This window comes from Ips typographus, linkage group LG1 (genome assembly GCF_016097725.1).
Source record: "Ips typographus isolate SLU linkage group LG1, UJ_Ityp_2.0, whole genome shotgun sequence".
In the NCBI taxonomy this organism is placed as follows: Eukaryota; Metazoa; Arthropoda; class Insecta; order Coleoptera; family Curculionidae; genus Ips; species Ips typographus.
The window spans coordinates 6,269,195-6,290,143 of NC_138422.1; the positions used below are offsets into that span (position 1 = coordinate 6,269,195).

At 33.2% G+C, this 20,949-nt stretch overlaps 2 protein-coding genes across 2 annotated transcripts in view; both read right to left on the reverse strand.

Moving 5' to 3' along the window:
- Positions 1–20,949, reverse strand: part of LOC145726273 (uncharacterized) — a 67,697-nt gene that overhangs the window by 40,521 nt on the left and 6,227 nt on the right. The gene's annotated exons all lie outside the window — the stretch shown is intronic.
- LOC145726393 (uncharacterized) lies at positions 35–7,773 on the reverse strand. Its single transcript, XM_081975442.1, has 2 exons — positions 6,413–7,773; positions 35–749 (listed from the first exon to the last, which is right to left on the reverse strand). The coding sequence occupies exons 1-2, from the start codon at positions 7,672–7,674 to the stop codon at positions 689–691; spliced, it is 1,323 nt and encodes a 440-aa protein (XP_081831568.1). The 5' UTR covers positions 7,675–7,773; the 3' UTR covers positions 35–688.

Genomic DNA, 20,949 nt, shown 5'->3' on the forward strand with positions numbered 1-20,949 from the left:
CTATGTCGATTACGTCGATGAAAACAAATCACAATTAGATACAATAATATAAGATTTATTTAAAACAAACTCGTAACAAAAAAGTATACAGCACAAAGAATATAATATTATATACAGTCTTACAGTTTACAAATCACTTACAACTTAAAGAGCTTAATGTCTACAATGAAGGAGTAAACTAAACCTCCAAAGATACTAACTACAAAGCACAATGTAATATATGGGAATTAAATTACACGTACGCAATACATGCAATGTTATCCAATAACAAGAGGGTTTGCATTAAAATACCATTCTACCAAGCTCTAAAAAAGGAATAATTAAATACTCATCCTGTCATATAGTCACGTTTAATTACGCATTCAATTTATCATATCATAAAACATGGCACATTATTTGCGTAGTGTACTACTTTGTTGCAAAAATGTGGGTTTCTATTTGCTGGCTTGGCAATTAACGTTGAGATATACTGCAGTTTGCTATAGTTTTGGTAGATTTAATGAACATAGACATTATATTCTTGAAACATCATCTTAAATAATTTATTTTCACAGAAAATAATAATAATGCAGTGTTTAGAAAATCAATTAACTTTATCATTGCTCGTGCGTAATTTTATTTAAATGAAGGCTGAACATCTGTCTGGCTTCGGGCAACTAGTTTCCCATCACCTCTAAAAGGCTCTAGTCTACTCCACGTCGGATTTTGGAATAACTCTACCAGTAAGCTTGTCCAGTCCACCTTGCATTCTACAACAAAATCGAAAATCATGCGTCATTATCACAAATCAATATTAGCACTCAACTACACAGTCATACATTCTAATCGTTGATTTGTTTGGGTTTGCAGCACGAAAACGTACCGAAAATATGAACATTTCTCACGGTGGTATCCCAGGTTACATTAAGATATAGATCAGATATGGGGTTTAACGAGGTTGTTATTTTTTGCCTTAAATGGTTTTAGTGTCTTTAAAATGCACGTCGTTCCGCTATGATGTCATATTATGACCGCTAATGGGAGATGTTAGGATTTATTCCTGAGAATACCTACGTCAGAGTCACTAACTTAAGTACCGCTTACATTGAGTGAAAAATGAGAAACTAGCAGTTTCCAGAATTTCTGGCGATATTTAAGCAATTTCTGTTCTGATGCGGTTCTTTGACTCTTCAAGATTGTTAATGGTCGATTTATGTAAACTTTTACGCAACTCCATAAAAAGTCCAACGGACTTAAATCCGGGGATCTTGGTGGTCATTCTATTGAACCACTCTTACCAATCCCTTGACCTTAGGCAATGTTATTTCAGAAGGCTCTTACACCAACGCAGTAGTATGGAAGGGCCTGTTGGAACCAAAAATCGTTTCTATTAGGAAATAGTTGGTTCAGTTGTGACTGAAGAAATCTTAAAGAAAATTAAAGATATTCAGCACCAGTTAAATTTTATTAAAAAAAGTATGGTGGTATGGTCAAGTTGCTTATTGTAACTTATTTTTGAGCTAAACATAAATGTATTATCAGAAGAAGCACAGTCAAAAATAACAATTGACGTGTCAGAGTGTTTTCCGAAAAAACTAACCATATTTGCACCATACTGTATGGAAACCAAATGCAATAGTTTGAAATATTGAAACATGTCTTCTTAAGTACTTATATGGCAGTTGCAAATAAAAACTTTAAGTAAGAAAGCAACGTTTTGAGTAAAAAATAATCTTATATTTTAATATATCTATCGAAAAATTGGACGTACGTTCTTCATGTTGTGCAATAAACACAAACAAAAAACTATTATATGTTGTAGGTGAAACCTTTGCATTTTTTGTGCCTGTACTATAAGTGTACGCAATAAATCTAATAAAGGAATGGTAATTGACAAAGACATACTCGTTATAAGCGAACTTTCTCACCGCAGGGTATCATTCTTATTAATCTACAAAGTGTCAATCCCGATTATGTAAACGACTTAATAACTACTGTTGATTAAATAGAAAATTATTTATTTACACTTCCTTATTTGAGTTGTTCAAATCGATTTGATGGTTAAGGATGACGTAAACATAAATCGTAATAGAAAACATAAAGCATGACTTATGATCTTCGGTGCTATTTGGCCAAAACAAAATCCACTCACGCCTAGAAACTTATCTCTTTCAGTTATCAACCGCAACTGACCTTTTCCACGAGAATTCAAAAGACGAATCTATAATTTATTATTACAGCCACAATGACCATTATAATCCAGTTTGTAACTTTCTAATGTGCTTAAGCAACAATATAGAAATCTGTATAGAAGTCCAAGAGTAATGCGAAGCAGATTACTCAATGACATGTAAACTGCAAAGCTGCAAACCCTGATTTAAAACTGAACACCTTAAAAGCAAAAAAAAGTTTCCTTCAAGGCAAACGAAGAGTCCATTATTCAGGCTCAGCTTTAATCGAAGTGGATTCGTAATTATCGGTATGGCCCAATTTCGGATAACGGAAGTGCCCTTTGTGTAGGGGAGAGAATCAGTCAAAAGAACTGGTTCAGTAGGTTAATGGACTGCATAGGCTTTTACCTTTAGGATTAATTTAAAATCGCTTAAAACGCTATCAGTCTGGTTTCGAGAAGCAATCGCTTCCGTGAAATTAAGCTAAAAATGCTTTACCAAATAAGAATGCGTGACCGTCATTGGTCATGTCAAGGCAAGGTTGTTTTGGTACGTGCAAGGTTCAATAGAATATATTTTATGTTGGAGTTTATGAACCTTCTGATAAACTTTTTCAAGTTTAGCGGTTGAAATTAATTAATTAACATTTGATAGTAAGTGTACCAGGTGATCAAATAAGAGAGGACTGTATGTTGTATTTCTTAAACTAGACATCGTACAATCTGGTAAAAAAACCTGAAATGATGAAAGCAGTTATGAGAAATTGCTGGAAATACTTTGCTGGTAGGGGACACATGGACTACTGCTTCACTTTAAAAAATAAAAATGTTAAAACTTTTTCTGAAAAATATGCTTTACTGTCTATACTTACAACTGTGGTTAATATTCTTGGGACAATTCCTCACAACTTTCTAAAGAAAATTATTTATTGAAGTAAACATTTTCGTTTATTGATATATATTTATACAGGGTGTTACAAATTGGATGCATTAGCATTCCTATCTCAGAAACTATAGTTGATAGAGCTTTAGCGCTACTAAAAAACGAAATAAAAGTCCAGGTCCGTATGTGAAAAAAGTTGATGATAGTACCTAAAAAACGAAACGTCGTAGCTAAATACTAACATTATTTTCTTGAATAACATAAAAAAGTGTCTTCAGAAGGTGCCAAGTTGTAGAAAAGAAAAAGTGACAATGGTAGTGTCAATTATTTTCAGTTATCTAATCAAATAAATTAACAAAAAATACGAACAAATTTCAAAAATTTGTATTTTCTTCGAAAATCTCCGGAAGTAATCAAAATATTCTAAATTTCAAGACGACACATTATTAAACACTAAGTTGCGCCATTTTTCATAATTTAATCAACTCTGTAATTTGTATGTTTTACCGTTTTCGAGATTCCCATACTTACACACGATTTTCCCTTCCAACTCTCTGGTTACCGCTATAGGGCGCATAAAGACGTAATTTATGATTTACTCAAATTTTTCAGACAAAAAGGCACAATGTTGAATGTTCTATCCGAAAGAGCGTAAAATTTTGAGAGTAACATTTTGATAAAAATATAAGTTTTGCGACAAAAAAGCAGCGGTTTGAATGAACTTACGACCGTCAGTGTAAATGGGCAATTACGCATAGTTTTCAGTTGTGTAATAACTCTCTTTACGTACATTGGTAAAAAAACGCACAGTTTTACAGTCGGTCATAAATCAATTGACCTAATCCTGAAGGAAATTAATTACGTTTTTCTTTCTTGCTTTATCACATATCAGAGTATATTAGATAAAGGTCATTGCCTAATGCATTATTCAAGCGGTTTTAAGTAAAAGCCAAATTCGTCTAGAACATCATATAGCAAACATATGCAATAGCAAACACATCTAGTAATATTACTGAAAGTACTACTTCTAATACTAATAATGATTTATTATACTAGCAACAATAAAAAAAAAAACACTCTGAATTATGTGAGTCGCAAAAACAGTACTTTACACTTGGTCGTAGGTAATGTTTAGTTTGTCACACGTGCTGTAAGGCATTTTACGCACATAAAATTACACACTCCCCGCTTTGCGTCTAACTTTTTTCATATGGTGTACAATGCTTCTTCCAGCACTAGTTACGTAATAAACTATTATGTTATCGTCATAAGTCACGCTCATCTTTCAATTTCATGGACAATTCACATCTAATAATCTTCAGGAATTTATTGTTTTTGCTTTTCCATTATTCTCAATGTGTACTGTCCTTTCAATAAAATATACAATAATATCTCTTTGTATTTAAAAATATCGAGAAAACGCATTCTATCTGTAATCAAAGATTTGAAATTAAACTTGCTGTACATCAATAAACAAGAAAGCGTATCTTTTTCCCATGAGCTTATGAGTTTACAGATCATATATGCTCGACTTATTCGTAATTTTTTTAATGAAAATTGAAATCCCCACTTAGTTATTATTTCAAGAGATAAAAGAAATTACTTTAGAAAGTTGTGAGGAAATAAGTATCTCTGTAAGTTCTTATTCATATTTTTCAGAAAAACTGTTTCTTACGCCCCCTAGCGATAAAATATGAAACTCGAAACCAATTTCTAGCAATTTTATCATACCAGTTTTTCCCAATGCAGTAGAATGTCTAGTTTCTGAAATACAGCCAACGTACTCTCTTATTTGATCACCCGGTATGTAGAAATTTGCGGTGTTAATTGCAGGCCTTATAAAAATGGTAAATGATAAATGAAATATGATATCAGAGGAACTTTTATTGCTTTCAACAATAAATAATCAAGTAAGTGGTTTATGTTTGAATAAATTGCCTGGGTGACTCATAACGGCAGTCGATAAACAATGCGATATTTTATTCAATAACAATTATATAAATATAATAGAAAAATATGGTGATGAATATCAACGTAGGTACGAAAACCAATTACTAAAGTACCTAAATACTTAAATTGATATGTAATCTTTTTACAATGGATTAGTTTCCTAGTATGTTGTTATAGATAACAATTGAAAAATGCAGGTCTAGGTGATTGAGAACATAAAAGTTTTAAAATTATTACAAAAAGTTCATATTTATGAACATAGTTCTTTGAGGAGGAAACGCATTGTTTCTCAGAGATAACTAGTTGAATTTAAAAGTACCAATTTACTTTAAATTGAACAAAAAGTGTATAGAAAAAGTGGTGGTTTGCAAAGATGGATAATAGTATATTACATACTCAGGTGGAAAGTGTTTGATTTCTGTCGAGAAATTAGGTAGTTTGCCGAGACGAAGTCGAGGTGAACTTTATCTCGAGACAGAAATTAAACTTTCTACCGTGGTTACATTACAAAAAAGCATTACAAGATTACAATTTTATTACTTTATGAGTAAAATCTGAGATTGCAACACAAAGAAACCAAAACTAAGTCATATATCTCACCTCGTAAAGTTTCAGGCTAGATCAAGATTGGGATAGACGGATAAACGACAACCATAGCAAAAAACAGTGGAAATATCTCAACCATACTAATATCTCTTTTCCTCTGTAATTCCTAAATTAAGTAATATATGTTCAATCTGAATTAGCAACATGCAACATGAAGTTTAAAATTAGTATCATAAGTCAATTGTGTCTGCTAGTTCCGTAAAAGTGAGCTTGTCCATATTTCACTCAATACACGTATCCCGGATATGTAGTTGATATTAGATACATGATAGGAAAATGTCTGGACGTAAGTTTGTTTAATCAGCATTAAAAAGTATTTACTGCAGCTTCTTCAAATTGGTCAATCTCTCAATGTCAACTCACATATCAGCTAGGAGTTTATATGTTTATTTGTATAAAATTGGTCTTCTTTTCTTAAAAGTTGCATCAAGAATTAAATTAACTTCATAAACTAATATTTATATTGATTCTCATCTTGACATTCTTCATCTTGTGTGTACCTGCGCGAATTATGGGTCTGATGATGTCCAAAAGATTAAACTAGTCCCATTAACATGTACCTATTAAAAATGACTGACGATTTATTTTATCCTTTATGTTACTGACTCATATTGATATTCACTCTCCTTGGGACCACAGATTGTTTATGTAAGGAATAATAAGTATTGCTTCCAAGCAATTTTTTAGCTTAAATATGACCAGTTCAAACCAGATAAAATATAAATCAAAATGACTAAATAAATCCGCAATGATTCATAAAAAACCCAACAAATCAACTGTTCAAACAAACTCCAAACAATATTGACACACAAACAAATACTTACGCAATACTGTCAATGATACTGTCAAGTCCATTGTTCTTCCTCACTCTATTCTTGGGCAGAGTGGCCAAATAGTCGTTAGCCTGGTCATGGTAGGCACCGTACATGTTTCTTAAAGCTCCATAAACAGCCTTTTTAACTCTAGGGTCATTCTTGTCGATAGTACCGTTGTTTGCTGCTTTTTTAGAAACACCATTCTGGGTCACCACTTTTTGCTTTTGAAGAGTAGCTGACTGAGGTGGTAGTGGTGGAGGAGGTGGAGGAGGAGATAGAGGAATTTTGACTGTAGATGTTGGTAGAGGTGGAGGTGGTGGAAGATAAGTTTGTTCTGTTTGGAAGGTGAAATTTGCTGGAGGCATTGGTGGGGGTGGTGGTGACATTACGATTTGAGGTTTCTGGCCAGGTGGTGGAAGTTTTAGGAAAAAATTTGCTGGAGGCATTGGCGGTGGAGGAGGTGACATTGGGGGTGGGCTGGGGCATTGTGGAGGTGATGGTGAAATTGACAGAGATGACAGAGCCGAATCTATGCTGTCTGCGTAGGATGTTTCTGAAGTAAATTTAGGGAAAGTTGGAGTTGGAATTACAGGTTTTGGAGACAGAATAACAGGTTTTAGTAGCGGTTTCACTTCAGTTGATGGCGGCAAGTTAACAGGTTGAAACGGTTTTGGAACAGTGTTGAAGTTTTTAGGTTTGTAAGTTGGTTGAGGCTGATTTTCAAAAACTTTAGCCACTTTTCCTATACTTGGGGAACGATTGACCACAGATTTTCGTGGAGTTGTGTTGGTTTGTTTGCGATTCGTTTCAAACTTCCTAGCCATCTCTTCTACAGAGTTTTGCCTGAAACTGTTTTGTTTCGGCTTTAATCCTACTTTTGCCGGTTCATTATTGGTGTCATTTTCAAAAATCATGGCAGTGCGTCCTACTGAAGTTTTGCTGTCTTCATGTTTTCCATTCACCACTTCTACTTTGAATACCTGAGTCGGGAAAACTGGCTGCGGCTTAGTAGGGTCGCTAATCTGGATGAACACTTCTGATTTCACTTTCGTTGGCTTTTTCTGGACTTCGCAACCGTCACTAACGTCCGAAAAAACACTACTCGAAGAGTTGTTCGCTGAACTGTCGAGGCTGAAATTGACACCACTGTCCGAGGTCACAACACTACTTTGATCGTCCTTTTTGCCACCCCGATAACTGTCTAAAAACGAGACGTAATCTTTGTATTTCGGTTTTTTGTTGTGGCTGTTGGTGCGCGTCAGGGTCGACATTGTGATCCGGTAAGTTTACGTTTGAAATCGAGAGTGTCGGCGGTCGACTACTCTTACCATACACGGATGAAATGCGAATGCGAAATATCGGTAGACTCGAACTTGGACGAGCTGTTCAGAGTTCAGACCGGAATTCAGATGATATCACCTTTCGGGTTTTAGTCGAGTGGTTTTCACTGCTTATCGAGCGAGATTATCGATAAGAGTACCTATACAGGGTTAGTGGTTTATGTAAAAAACTGCAGTGGCTAAATTTTTAAATTAGTGTGTATGTACAGGGTGGACAACTAAGAATTCGAGGCACTATAACTAGGAAACCAAAAATGTTTGAATAAGTACTATGGTCATATAATGAAAAATAGGTAAAATATTTTCGTGATTGCCGCATCTACATGAGATCAGTAGTAACAACGGATTTTTGTTTGACAACACTAGTAACTGATGCTATTTCTTGGTTCTGAACCTTAATCTAGACAGTTTTTGTTCTAATCAGTTTCCCTCTAAATGTTGTCGTTTTCGAGATACTGATGACTATTAAAAATTGGAATTTTTATTATACAAATTTTTGAAAATTTTGAAAATATGTAAGGTAGATCTCAAAAAAGTAAAATAGGAACATGTAATCCGTTTTGTTCTATCTTCAACCGTTCTCCTGCTATGGCCTTCCAAATAGTGAAAATTCCAATGTTTAATAGTCAATATCTGGAAAACAAAAACTTCTTCGAGTCTAAGGTTAGACTCGAAGAAACATCGAAATAACCGAATTAAACTGTGTTCAAAGCGTACAAGAAGTGAATCCCACTACACATTACAAGCACGCTGATTACTGTAAAACAAAATAAATAGTACAAAATTGAATCTAGAACAAGTCATTTAATTTATAAATGTGTGCAACGATGGAGTTACATGTGTCCTACATTTTGAAGACCCTTACTAAGGCGTTTTAAACTACACAGTCCTGAGGATGACCACCAACCGTGGTCGAAACGTCGACTCGTGGTAGACAATAAACGTCTGCTTTTTTCTGGCCTAATCCAACCAATACCACTTAACAAAAAATACCTTACAGAGGCTACTACCAACCAACTACACAAAAAATATGAGTTTTACCAGTTTTACTAACTTTTAAATAATATTTCAAACAAAAAACTATAACAATATAAAACAATGCAGTTTGAATACTCTAGAAATACCTACAGATTAATTATGACTATCTTGTTCTTTCTTTAGGTTAGGTCCATCGACTTACCTAACCTATCCTTTTCTAAACTAACTTAATTAACAGTTTATCATCAAATCTAATAACTGACACCATTTTCGATTCGGTTTGCTTGACTTCGAAAATTTTTGTTCTAAAAAGTTTCTCTCTAATTTGTCGTTTTCGAGATATTTACTATATTAAAAACTTTCAACATTTGGAAGGCTGTAGCGGACAAACGGTTGATATTACGACAAAACAGGTTATATGTTCCTATCTCACTTTTTTGAGAAGTAAATATAAACATTTTGAATATTGGTTTTGATTAAAAAATGCTAAAATTAATTGAAGAAAGAGCTGTTAAATAAATATAAAAAAATACCTTATACAGTGGATATAAACACTATTTCATAAATTACAACAGATTTCTAGGAAATTATCATTAGGCAGGTGTTTCCGTCAAATACATAAGTTATACAGTGCGTTTTTTTTAACGCGCAACATAGGATTTTACGTGTTAAATTTTTAAGCCCATGTTAGACCATTTTATTTTGGAACTGCAAGTCTATAACTTGACGGGTGTGTCTTTAGTACCCTGAAGCTTAAGTAAGTCTACCAATTTGGTCTAAAAAGTGATTAAAAACTGGAAAAAAATCTTTTTTTTTCGAAAAGATTTTATCGTTCCATACTCCCTGTATGTATTGTTGTTCCTTGTTGTTTTTATACTGGCAGGGCAGGTAGCAGGTAAAGTGACATATTTTGACTGCATCACGACCCGACATCTTTTGAACGTCAAAAGGGCATTTTATGATTTTTTGGAATACTGTTTGGCTTCAAACGGAGGTCACTTTGGACAATTCACTTATAAAAATACTTCTTTTGTTCTTAACTTTCTTGATATAAAGTTAATGATCACCCTGTTTTACTTTCTACGCCAAATTTTACCTGCTACCTGCCGTGCCAGTATCAAAAACAACAAAGAACAACAATGCATACAGGGAGTATGAAACGATAAAACCTTTTCGAAAAAAGATGATTTTTTGCAAGCTTTTTAACACTTTTTAGGCCGAATTGGTAAACTTACTTAAGCTTCAGGGTCGGAAACAGCCACCCGTCAAGTTTTATACTTGTAGTTCCAAAATAACATGGTCTAACATGGGCTTAAAAATTTAACACGTAAAATCCTATGTTGCGCGTTAAAAAAAACGCACTGTATGTATAAAATAATGTTTCCGAATATGTTACATCCGGGATTTTTTATTACATGTTTAGCAGTTTTAGCAACCAATTAGATGAACACTTTAACGACCTGACGTCTATCGTTCTTCTCATCAAATGTTTCACTTTCTGTTATTACCTAACCGAATGAAAATATTGCTCATCAAGTTCGAATTGCTAAACTGTAATCTGTAATTTGAACTTTTTCTACACAGTGAGCGGAGGACTACTTTATAGAGTAGCTGAATAGTATATTGTACAGCAAGAGTGAATTAGATGTTCCTATTGCATGGGGACGAAATTTTGAACATTTCCTGAAATAGGTCCATTTTATATTTCACGTTTAAAAACTACCTGTAATTAGTCTATTTTCTGTATATCACAGTTACGTTTCCATACTCGCTCACCCATTCTCTAAACCATAGCATAACGTCCAAGGAATTAACCAATATACTTTGAAACATATAAGCTATTTCTAGACTTTTGACATTGTTTAGGGGTTGTAGTGAACAGTCGTTTCTGTTTCTACCTAACGACCAAAAAACCTCTCCATCACTCCTGATTTGACTCGTGGTTTGAGGATTTAGTGTGAGTGATAGAGCATAGTCGCTTTTGGCGGTTTTGCTGGGGACTGGGGGAAACCGCCCTTTTCGACCATCTGAAAAGGTCTTTGATTGGGGCTAGCCGCTACATGCTCCTTGGTTGGAGCTAGATACTACATTTGGTTGGGGCACTACCTTTGGTATAGACACTACGTACTCATTAGTTCCAGAGTAGTCAACAAAGCTCAACACTTCAGGGGCTGTAACATCTGTAACATCCAGAGACAAATATACGTACTTGAATTTTTACCTAGTTGTTTTAGTGTACAGGTCGCAGGATTCCTAAAATAGCTAGTTATCCCCACATGATCAGTTCACTTTATCATTCAGCTGCATTATTCAGTGTTCACAGTATCTATATCTTTTTAGTGGTTACCATTTACTTTCATTGTACTTTGGATCAGGAGGCTATCAGTTCTTCTGAAAGTTTCCGACTTTAGTTTCTGCTCTTTTAAAGTCGGTGGCGTTTTGAACCCCTGAACTAGTCGAGTGTTTGCACACGTATCAAAGAGCTAGTCCACTGAGCCAAAGTTTGTCTGTTAAATTTAAATTTCTCAGTTTTCTTAGTTCTTTGCTTTTATTACTTTTTTATATTTTATCTCATGCTATATCCAACTTTAACAACAATCAATTTGGATGAGTTGTCTTGTTCAAGAATTTGTGGTAGTATTAATTTTACGCATTTTTTGAAGATGTTAGATTCCAACAGAACTTTGCTAGATATGTTTTAGGAACAAATTTATAAATGTATTTTGTATTATTTCTCAAATACCGAAAAAGTATAAATCTCTGACACAAAAAAACGTTAGTTTAGGAAGCATTTGCTACATGTACGAAACAAGAAAATCAAATTTTAAAGAGTTGTCTTTGGTTTACATACTTTCTCAAATAATGTTTTCTAATTCGTCGTAATTCAGATTGGTTATAATTAATCATTTCGACAATTTTAATGTTTGTGTTTTTGCCTCTTTAGTGGGTTTGATTTTGTAAGTATAATCCGCTCGCCTATATAAGCTTGGTTAATTCGATTACCCACTGAAATTCTTGACCCATCGTAGCGTCTCTCTTTAGAAGAACAAAAACAAAAGAGATGAACACAAAATCGATTAATTTCCCGGAAAAATTGTTAGCCTCTTGCTGTATGAGCCGTTTGCACCGCGCTTTGTTGTCTGAAATAACTTTAACGTCAATTTTTTTCCTTAACTCCGATTCAAACAAAGAATAACCTTTTTGTAATGAGAAAAGATTCTCATAAATAATTGAGTTTTACTGTAGAAAACTTGAACCAACTTATGGTGTGCCACCCGCTACGCTTTCATCAGAACCAGTAAAGCTCGAATCAGATGAGAAAAGGCCACCGCATCATCAATGACGCAGTTTTTAAAACTATTTCTTTCTCCTTCTACAGTTGCCGTCGCATTAGATATAATCAGAGGCGTCCTATTAAAATATTCCCGAAAATATATTGTTAAGCGGTCAAAAGGCCACTTGGCAACGTAGTACGGTTTTTACTTGGACATAATTAAAACAGATGCGGCAGCGGCCAGGTACATTTGGACCTTTTTATATGCTTTTACTAGCCGGCACTCTAAACGGTGTTGCCAAGTTTAAAAAAATGTAGTGGCGGACAGGGAGACTTAGGGGGTTAGGTTAGGTTCCGTTTTAGTCTGGTGTTTTGGTTGTATTGTTGATGGTCGCAGTTGAAGTTCACATAGTGTTATGAATAAAAAACGTTATTTTGTCAAAATGTCTTTCAAAAAGGTTGGAAAGAAAGGTGTTATCATATACAGCCAAGGCCGTGAAATCGTCAGTAACGTCTTACAATTTATGAAGAAAGAAGCAGAAGGAGTTTCCATTCCTTTGAAAAACTTGTTGTCTTTTATTTTCTTTATTAAAAACGACGAAAATGTTTCATTTTACTGATAAAATAATAGCACGCCACTGACTGGCTGCAACAACTTGGAAAGTAACGAGAGCAGCAATATTTAAAGCGAGACGTACAGAGATCGTGACATCATCGTTTGATGACGCCTGTGGCCTTTTCTTAGCTGATTCGAGCTCTACATTACTCTAATAGGATTTTTTAACATGCGGTGCACGCCTTTAGCTTTTTTTTTTGTTGACTAAATTAAAAGACGATTCAGTTTGATTAGTTTCACTTTCACCTCCCTTTATAGACTTTTACTTCTATAAACATCTTCACCATACGGAAGATACTCGTTAAAAACTTACGTAAATCTGTTGCGCTATGTCAACATAATACAAATATTTATTGATCATTGAGAGAAAGCATCGGTTCAATGTCTGAATCACGGTGATACGGTAAAGGTATATGATGACGCCAACTAGTACCGTAAATCATTGAGAAAACGCATCAAGAACGCATGATTTACCTGAAGCCTAAATTAGTCATTGGTCAGATCGACCGGATGCTACCGCATATAAAAATACTTAGAATTCTTCAGATGCATGGAAGGCAAAAAAAATGAAAGGAGGAAATGGTCGGTGTTGCGGAATCTTCGATATTCCGGTATAATCAGGGAGGAGTTTTTTTATTACCTTGTTATTATTGATTGTTGTATTAACACGATAGCTTCTATCCCAAAGCATGCGTTAAAATAGTAGCAAAAAATTCCAAAAACTTCATTTCCTTTTGTTGTGGTCTGCTGAGTGTTAATTAAGTGGTTTGTAATGATTGTTAAATTCACGGTCGTAGAAAAACACACATTCTTATATCACATATCTTAATAATTACCTACAGCGTATTAAGTATTTAACACAATGTTTACTTTTCAAAGACTGTGACTGAACTTAGATACTAAAAATTAAACGGAGTGATCAACTGACAGGATTTAAGATCTATTGGCTGCATCTCAATAAAATCAGTGGCAAAAAAAGATTTTTGTTTTCTAGCAACTGATGATATTTTCTGAATCTGCTATTTAATCAAGACAGTTTTTATTCTGATCAATTTCTCTCTAAATGTTGTCGTTTTTTGAGATATTGACTAAGGTGTTGTTAATAGATCAGATAGGAGATGAGATATTGCGGTGTGTTGTAAGTAGGATTTTTAGTATGTAAAGCCATATCACACAGGCAAACGGTAGAAGGTAGAAAAACGGTTGCATATTTCTATCTCACATTTTAGAGATCTATAACATTGTAATGATGGTATTTTCAAAATTGTCAAAAAAAAACTTAAAACTTTAATTTTTTGATAAATTTGAAAATACCATTATAACATAAATTTCAAAAAAGTAGGATAGAAACATGCACACCATGTTTGCATTCTAAATTTTGAAACTTGAATCTCCTACGTCTTGAAAACTGAAGCTCTAAAACCTTATATTGAATATTTTTATCATATTTTTGCATTTCCTACATGCAGTATAAGTGTGTAATACCTATTGTGTATGTAACATTATGTATGAGGAAATGTATGAATACCATATGTTACCAAAAATTATTATGGTTTGTGATCAACTATATATACAGGGTGTCTCACGACGAAAAACATCGATCGATATAATATAAACTATCTATAGGAAAGTTTTGAAAATTTGGTGTTATTTTACATTTTTGAATACTCTTTCAATTTAAAATTGTTTCCATGTATCATACTATGTCTATCTGTAACGGTTTTCGAAATATTAGGTCTGTTCGCAGAGGCAATACTGGTTTCAATTCAGAAACAGTAAATGTCAAGTTTCATTGGTTGAATGCTCCCGTGACTATGACGTTTTCTGACTTGTCGCCAATGGATGTATCTATTTCTCTGATTTTTAGTTAGAGATTCCCTCTGCGAACACACCTAATGACGTTTGATAAATATCTTTTTTGATTTTGTGTCAGTCGAGTGTCATTGAATTTATTTACGGTGATCCAAGTAATGGAGAAAAATCTTGTTGTCTGTCACCAACTCTGTTCAAAATACACTTAGAGCAGACACTCAAAAGTTGGAAGAAAAAGCAAAGGAATGGGCTTGACCCTTGAGAATATTGAACAGGCTTAGCTTTGCTGACGACCAAGTGGTAATCGCCCAAGACTATGAAGATTTTAAAATAAGAGTACACCAAATGAGGATTGGAAGGCAACTTGTCCAAAACAGAATATATGTATGTGTATAGCAGGAGAACAGTGGGAGCTCATACTAAACAGTGGACAGGCAAGAAAGCAATGTAGAGAGTATAAATATATAGGAATGAAACAAACAACGGAGTAAAGAAAACAAAACAAGAATTTACAATACAATCGTAAAAGCAATAACTACCTACTCCTCAGAGATAGAAGAAAGGAGATAACAACGAAAATGCTGAAAGCAACAGAAATGGACTATTGAAGAAGAGCGGCAGGTTAAGGATGGTGAAAATACCAAATGAGAGAATCAGATAACTAAGGAACGTCAAGCATACAATAACGGACGACATTCAAGATAAACAACTAGTATGGTTTGGGCATGTGCAACGAATGCCAGAAATAAGAATACCTAAACTAGTGATGCAGTGGAAACCAGGCGGAAGGAGGAAACGTGGAAAACCCAAAAGAAGCTAGAGAGGTGGAGTAGAGGAAGAGATCCAAAAACTAGGACAAGAGGAAGATGCATGGAATGATAGAGATGGAGATTGGGAATCGGAAGACTTAGAACGTTATAAACTGATATTTATATATAAATTTTGAGGTGGCAAAAAGTAATAGAAACAATTTAACATTAAAAAAAGTAGTAGTCCATATTCTTTCAGTGGAATTGTATGAGTACGAAAGGAAGGGAATGACACGCAGTCGTCTCCACAATACTTTATTTCAACCTTCAAAGGGTCAGGTCTGCTCTACTACTTTCGGACATATAAATGGCCATCTTCAGGAGCTCAACTCATAAATGAGGAGAGACAGTGAGACCCATGTTATGAAGAATTAGTGAATTTTAAAAATAGTTTAAAGGTGGGAAAAGCAAAGCTCATTATGGAGAAAAAACTGACACTACTTTACAACATTCCTATGTAGGTTGTATCACCTTCATCTTGTAGGAAATTACAGCTCTTTAGTAATAAATTATAGGTATACACCAGTATACAGAGTGTAGGTATGCCATCTTAATGATAGTTAAATGCACGTCATTAGTTAAAGTCATATTAAGGTGTTAATAATCACAAAAACGTGGTAAAATAAATTTATTAATTCGTATGGGGGTGTGATTTGTGTTGTGTTACCAAAGTTCAGAGAGCAATTAAAATTCACGCAGTAAAATGCTCAAAAAGATGTTTTTTTCATTTTTAAGTGGACTTTTTTAGAGAAAAAAAAACGAAATAGACAGAGTGTTACAGAAAAATGTACCACATTCAAATGTTTTTTTGCAGATCTCTTAGAAACTACTTGTTCAAATTATTATGATATATTATAGGTATAATACAGGGGTTATGGAAATTTGACATTTGTGAACATGTGTATAATTTAGATAATTTTATTATATTCATTTTTGTGATTAGTCTTAATGCAATCTGTTTCGTTGTTTCTATGTGTTGATCTGTTTTCATCATCCTCTGGTAATGGCCTTCAGAAGGATTTGTAAATTTGTATTGCAGTTTTGATACTGATTCCTTCATATTTGTAAGTTAGTGATCTAAAATATCTAGTTCTTTCAATTTCAGCTCTTGTATTTCGAACATGTTTCGCTTATCTCCCATCTTTTAAAAAAAAGACATAGGTTAAGCAAGTTACTTTCAACAATATCGTTATAGACAGCAATGGACCTTCAAAGTAAACATTAAGCAGTCTTTAAATCTTGAAACATTAATAAATATCTTATAGCTGTTCGAGAAAGGTTGCGAAAAACCTGGTCGAAAGTGATGTGGTAATTTAAGGTTTTTTTAAACAAGTTCACATGCAAGAACCAAAATGCGGGCGTGGCCATATCAAACGAGATCAAGTTCGCAGTATTCGTATGCATTAAGCACCTACATTCCCAGAAGAATAATCTCATTGGAATTTCGTAACAATGGCTTCAGGAATTCGCCTTTGAGCGTAATTTTATATTAAACAGGGAGTCAGCATTAAAAACTCGATGATAACCTGAATAAAGCACAAAAGGCAACGTTCGGTTTTGTGACAATAGTTTGTTGGCCCGTGTGGCAACAAGATGACGTATGTTTTTAAATTTTATGATATAAAAATTGGCTTGTGCAGCGTTTTACTTTCCTTGAATCTAAAATGTCGGGGCTATTAAAATAAACAGGAGACAATGTAAATTAAGTCAAGTTTAAAGGTAGGTAACGATGCAAAAAGAACATTGACGACTTTATTTGCTCAGGAAATAAAAAAGTGGTCATTGACATTGAATTTAATTTTGGGTGGAAGTATCGTGACAAACGGTTTAAAGACCTTGTTGTTGCCATTTTTGCCAAATAAAATCGAATAAAAACTTTAACAACCAAATTTATGAATCAAGTTAAAATGTTGTACGTACAGAGTTGTTCAGGTAGAACAAACTAGTATCGAGACAATATTACCGTGTAATTTTGCTGATTTTCTCGAGCACAAAAAAGGTTTCATTTAGATATATCCATGTGTACTTCAATTCCAAAAGGAGGGGTGAGAACCATATTTCTTCCGCTGGTAGATTATTTGGATCGTTGATGTCCGAAAATAAACGACTAAACTTTGGAATAATTAATTTTTGCAAAAGTGCCAAATATCGAGCAAAAAAAAATTCCATTTAGAATAGGTAAACAACAGTTCACAAACTTGGTCTCGTTTCCCAGAAAAGTCTAAGGTCAACTGTTTTTGAGATATTCACCATATCGTTTATAACAGATTGAGATAGAGCAATCCAATTTTCCATTTTAAGTTTTTGATACTACCTAATTATTTACCGTTTCACTTCAAAAACCTGCTTTACAAAATACAAAATTCACACTAAATGTTTAAGTTTTATAATACAAAACACCGCAATACATTATAAAAAAATAGCTGACGTAACACTTTGTGATCCTGGACATTTCTTTGATCAAACATGTGATATGTCGGTCAAACAACTTTTCTCTATAATCATTTATCAATTTCGTTTTTTTTTTCTCAGACAGTAGTAGGTCATAAATGTTTGTTTGGCACTGTATTAGCAAGGGCAAACTCATCATTAAAAATCGATAATTTGGTACAAACTAGTCCTCCAATATTAATCATAATTTTATTTCTCGAAAGTATAATTGGCAGTGTTTCTGCAAAATTATTGAGAACATAATTAATATAATAGCAACCCCTTGACCTTTGCAACCCTACTAGTAAGTCGAATGCCCTTTAACATCGACATTAACTCAAATTTAATTAATTTTTTATTGCTAATAATACATCAAGACAGATAATTTGAGTTATAATTTTAGTCTGAATCAAAAAAATCAATGAATATTTCTTAGTCTAAAGCCAAAACTTGAAGTGTTTTTACTTGTAAGATACATTACAAAGCTATAGCGTTAAGCATGTCTATTGCAACATCTAAAAAACTTTTACTATTAATTAAATTTGGAAAAAAATTATGTTTGGTTTACTGTTCATTAAAAAATGTGACTAAGCATTTGACTCCTTTCTCTTTTCTCCCAGCTAATTCAAATGAAAAGAAGAAATCCTTCCTGAAAACCATTAATAAGATCTTCTTCATGAGTAATGAAAAACAGGTATTTCTTGTCATAGGAAATAATAGTAAATATCTGGGTAACATATACAATTTTGCTGGACTAATCAGGCTATTAACATAATCAAAGGGACCAAAATGTCGCTCTGATAATGATATCATATCACGATAGTTCACGCGAATGATATATCATAGTTTGAATGAGCAAAGCGATTTCTGCAATTTGCACAGTTTTGTAAGAAAAACCTTTTGTTGTAATTGCGAAATTGAAATAGTAAACCACATTAGTGTCAATAAGTTGTCAAATAGCAGCAATTTAAGACACAAACCAACCGTTTTATTAATTATGAATTTTGGTTGAAACTCACAAACGAAGCATTTCTACACATTGTTGCCTTATTTAATTGTGTTATTTTTCTTATTAAATTTTATTTTTATACAGTTCACTGAATTACGAAGATGTATTAAACCACCACAGCTCACTGAAATAAATCAAAATGGACAGATATTAAGAGTTGTAGTAAGTTGCACAAAAATGCTTCTTTATTAAAAAATATCAAAATTAATAAAATGTTTATGTATTTAATCAGTTTTTTCAGCTTTGATTTTATTTAGTGTTTCGATTATTCAGCACAGAAGTTAACCTTCAAAGCAAGAACTCAATCACTATAACCCACTTAATTTACAATATTCCAAAATGGTGTTAATAATAATTTACAAGGTGGTAACCCATATCTACAGGGTGTTTTAGGTTGTAAAACGTAAATTTAAACCGTGTATTCGACGTCAAAAAATATGTAACTATAGTTTACTAAATAAACAAAATTAACGAAAATGCTAAAATAAAAATACAGGATGTTGTTGTGATGATGTTTATTCTTAATAATTTCAAATTTTCATTTAGTTTAGGTACTTGTTTGTATCATTTATTTCTTAGTAAGTAAGTAAATCGCAGTTTTTTGCTGCACATTGGTAAATAAATTGGGTTTTTGTATGATAATTTTCTCTAAAACTGGAACGAAAAAAAATTAAAGAGTCAAAAAAGTTCTTAAATTGAACAGGAATGTAGAATTTTGTTAAAAAAATTGCGCCAATGATTTTTGACCAGAAAAATGTTGGGAAAGAGAAAGTATAATCCAAAATAAGCTAATTATCTCAAAAACTGTAAAAACTATAAAGAAAAAACTAAAAGAAATAAAACTTCAACACCCTGTATTTCTTTAACAAAGCATTTTTGGAAACAAATGACACTCAAACTTATGAAAATACGTCCTTAAATAATATCTTAAGTTCAAAACGTTCTTTAGCTTGGCTTAGAAGCTACATACAGAGTGATTCAATTATCATGGACCACTGTTTGCTATCTTCTAAAAAGTAAAAATTCCTAGTTCTGTTAGATCAAACAGAAGTTGTCAAATTTGATAACAACTGACAAGTTAAGATCTCGAAACACTGTTGCCAATTTTTAATAAAGGCTGTCTCAGTAGTAGTCATACTTCTCAAGTTTTATTAGATTTTGAAGCTCTACTAAGTAGGGTGGTTTTCAGCCTTTGACTTGTGATTTCGAAGAACAATTTCCTTATTTTCCAGTTTCTGGAATAGTTTTACTACAGCTGGAAACGTTTTGAACGAGTGTAAAATATTGAAATTCCCCTAAAAACTCTAGGTTACCCACTAAATTTTCCAAGTTAACTTTGACATGAAACTACTACCACTATACTGGCTATACTGTGCTACTACCTTTATGACAAAATTGTATTTAGTTTGCTTTTAAAGTATATTAGTTGAACCAAAAATATCTTATTTCTGTGCAAGAACATAATAAACTTTGTTACGAATAAACTCAAAATATTCATAAAGTAGCATTTGTGAGGTGTTTCGAAGTAACATAATCTGAACGACTATAAAAACGTCCTGTGACTTGAATTTATAACTGCATTTGACGGCTTGATGCTTCAGTCATGAAAAATAAATGTATTAATCTGAAGGAATTGAATTTTGCAAATCATTATCGCAAAAGCTGCAATCTGACATCCAAATGAAAATCGAATCACAAAGCCTTTTCATAGAGGATTTATAGATTTATTGATCAATGGATAACAGTATTATTAGAAAATCCAATAAATATGTTTTCCGTTAAAATCACGGACAAATAAGTGATATTATTCAATGTAGTGATTATATTTCTATTAGTAGAGATGACCCAAAATAAATTTCTCCACAAAGAATTTACAGAAAAGGGTAAATTATAGATATTTTTTTACAAAAATGTGTTGCATATTCTTTATCTTCATTAAATTCTCAGTCATTTTTCAAATGAAAAGTATGGCTATGTAACAATTCAGGTTATGAAATTTTGTGTTTTTCAAACTCCTAAACACCTTTCTAGGTGGAAAAGTTTCAAATTTACATTCAAATCAACGTTGCCAAAGCCAAACTCCTGATTCATTCTGTTTGGTTTTTAATTCGTGTTGTTAGAAAAACATGAACCACTTTGACGAACTGAACCAGCTATGACGTTTAATGACAGGCTTATAGACTTAAATTTGACAGTTGTGATATTAAAAGACAGTTTAAGACGTTAAATTTGACACTTAATAAAACTTCAGAGCGTGGCTTATAGTCAGGTGACAGCT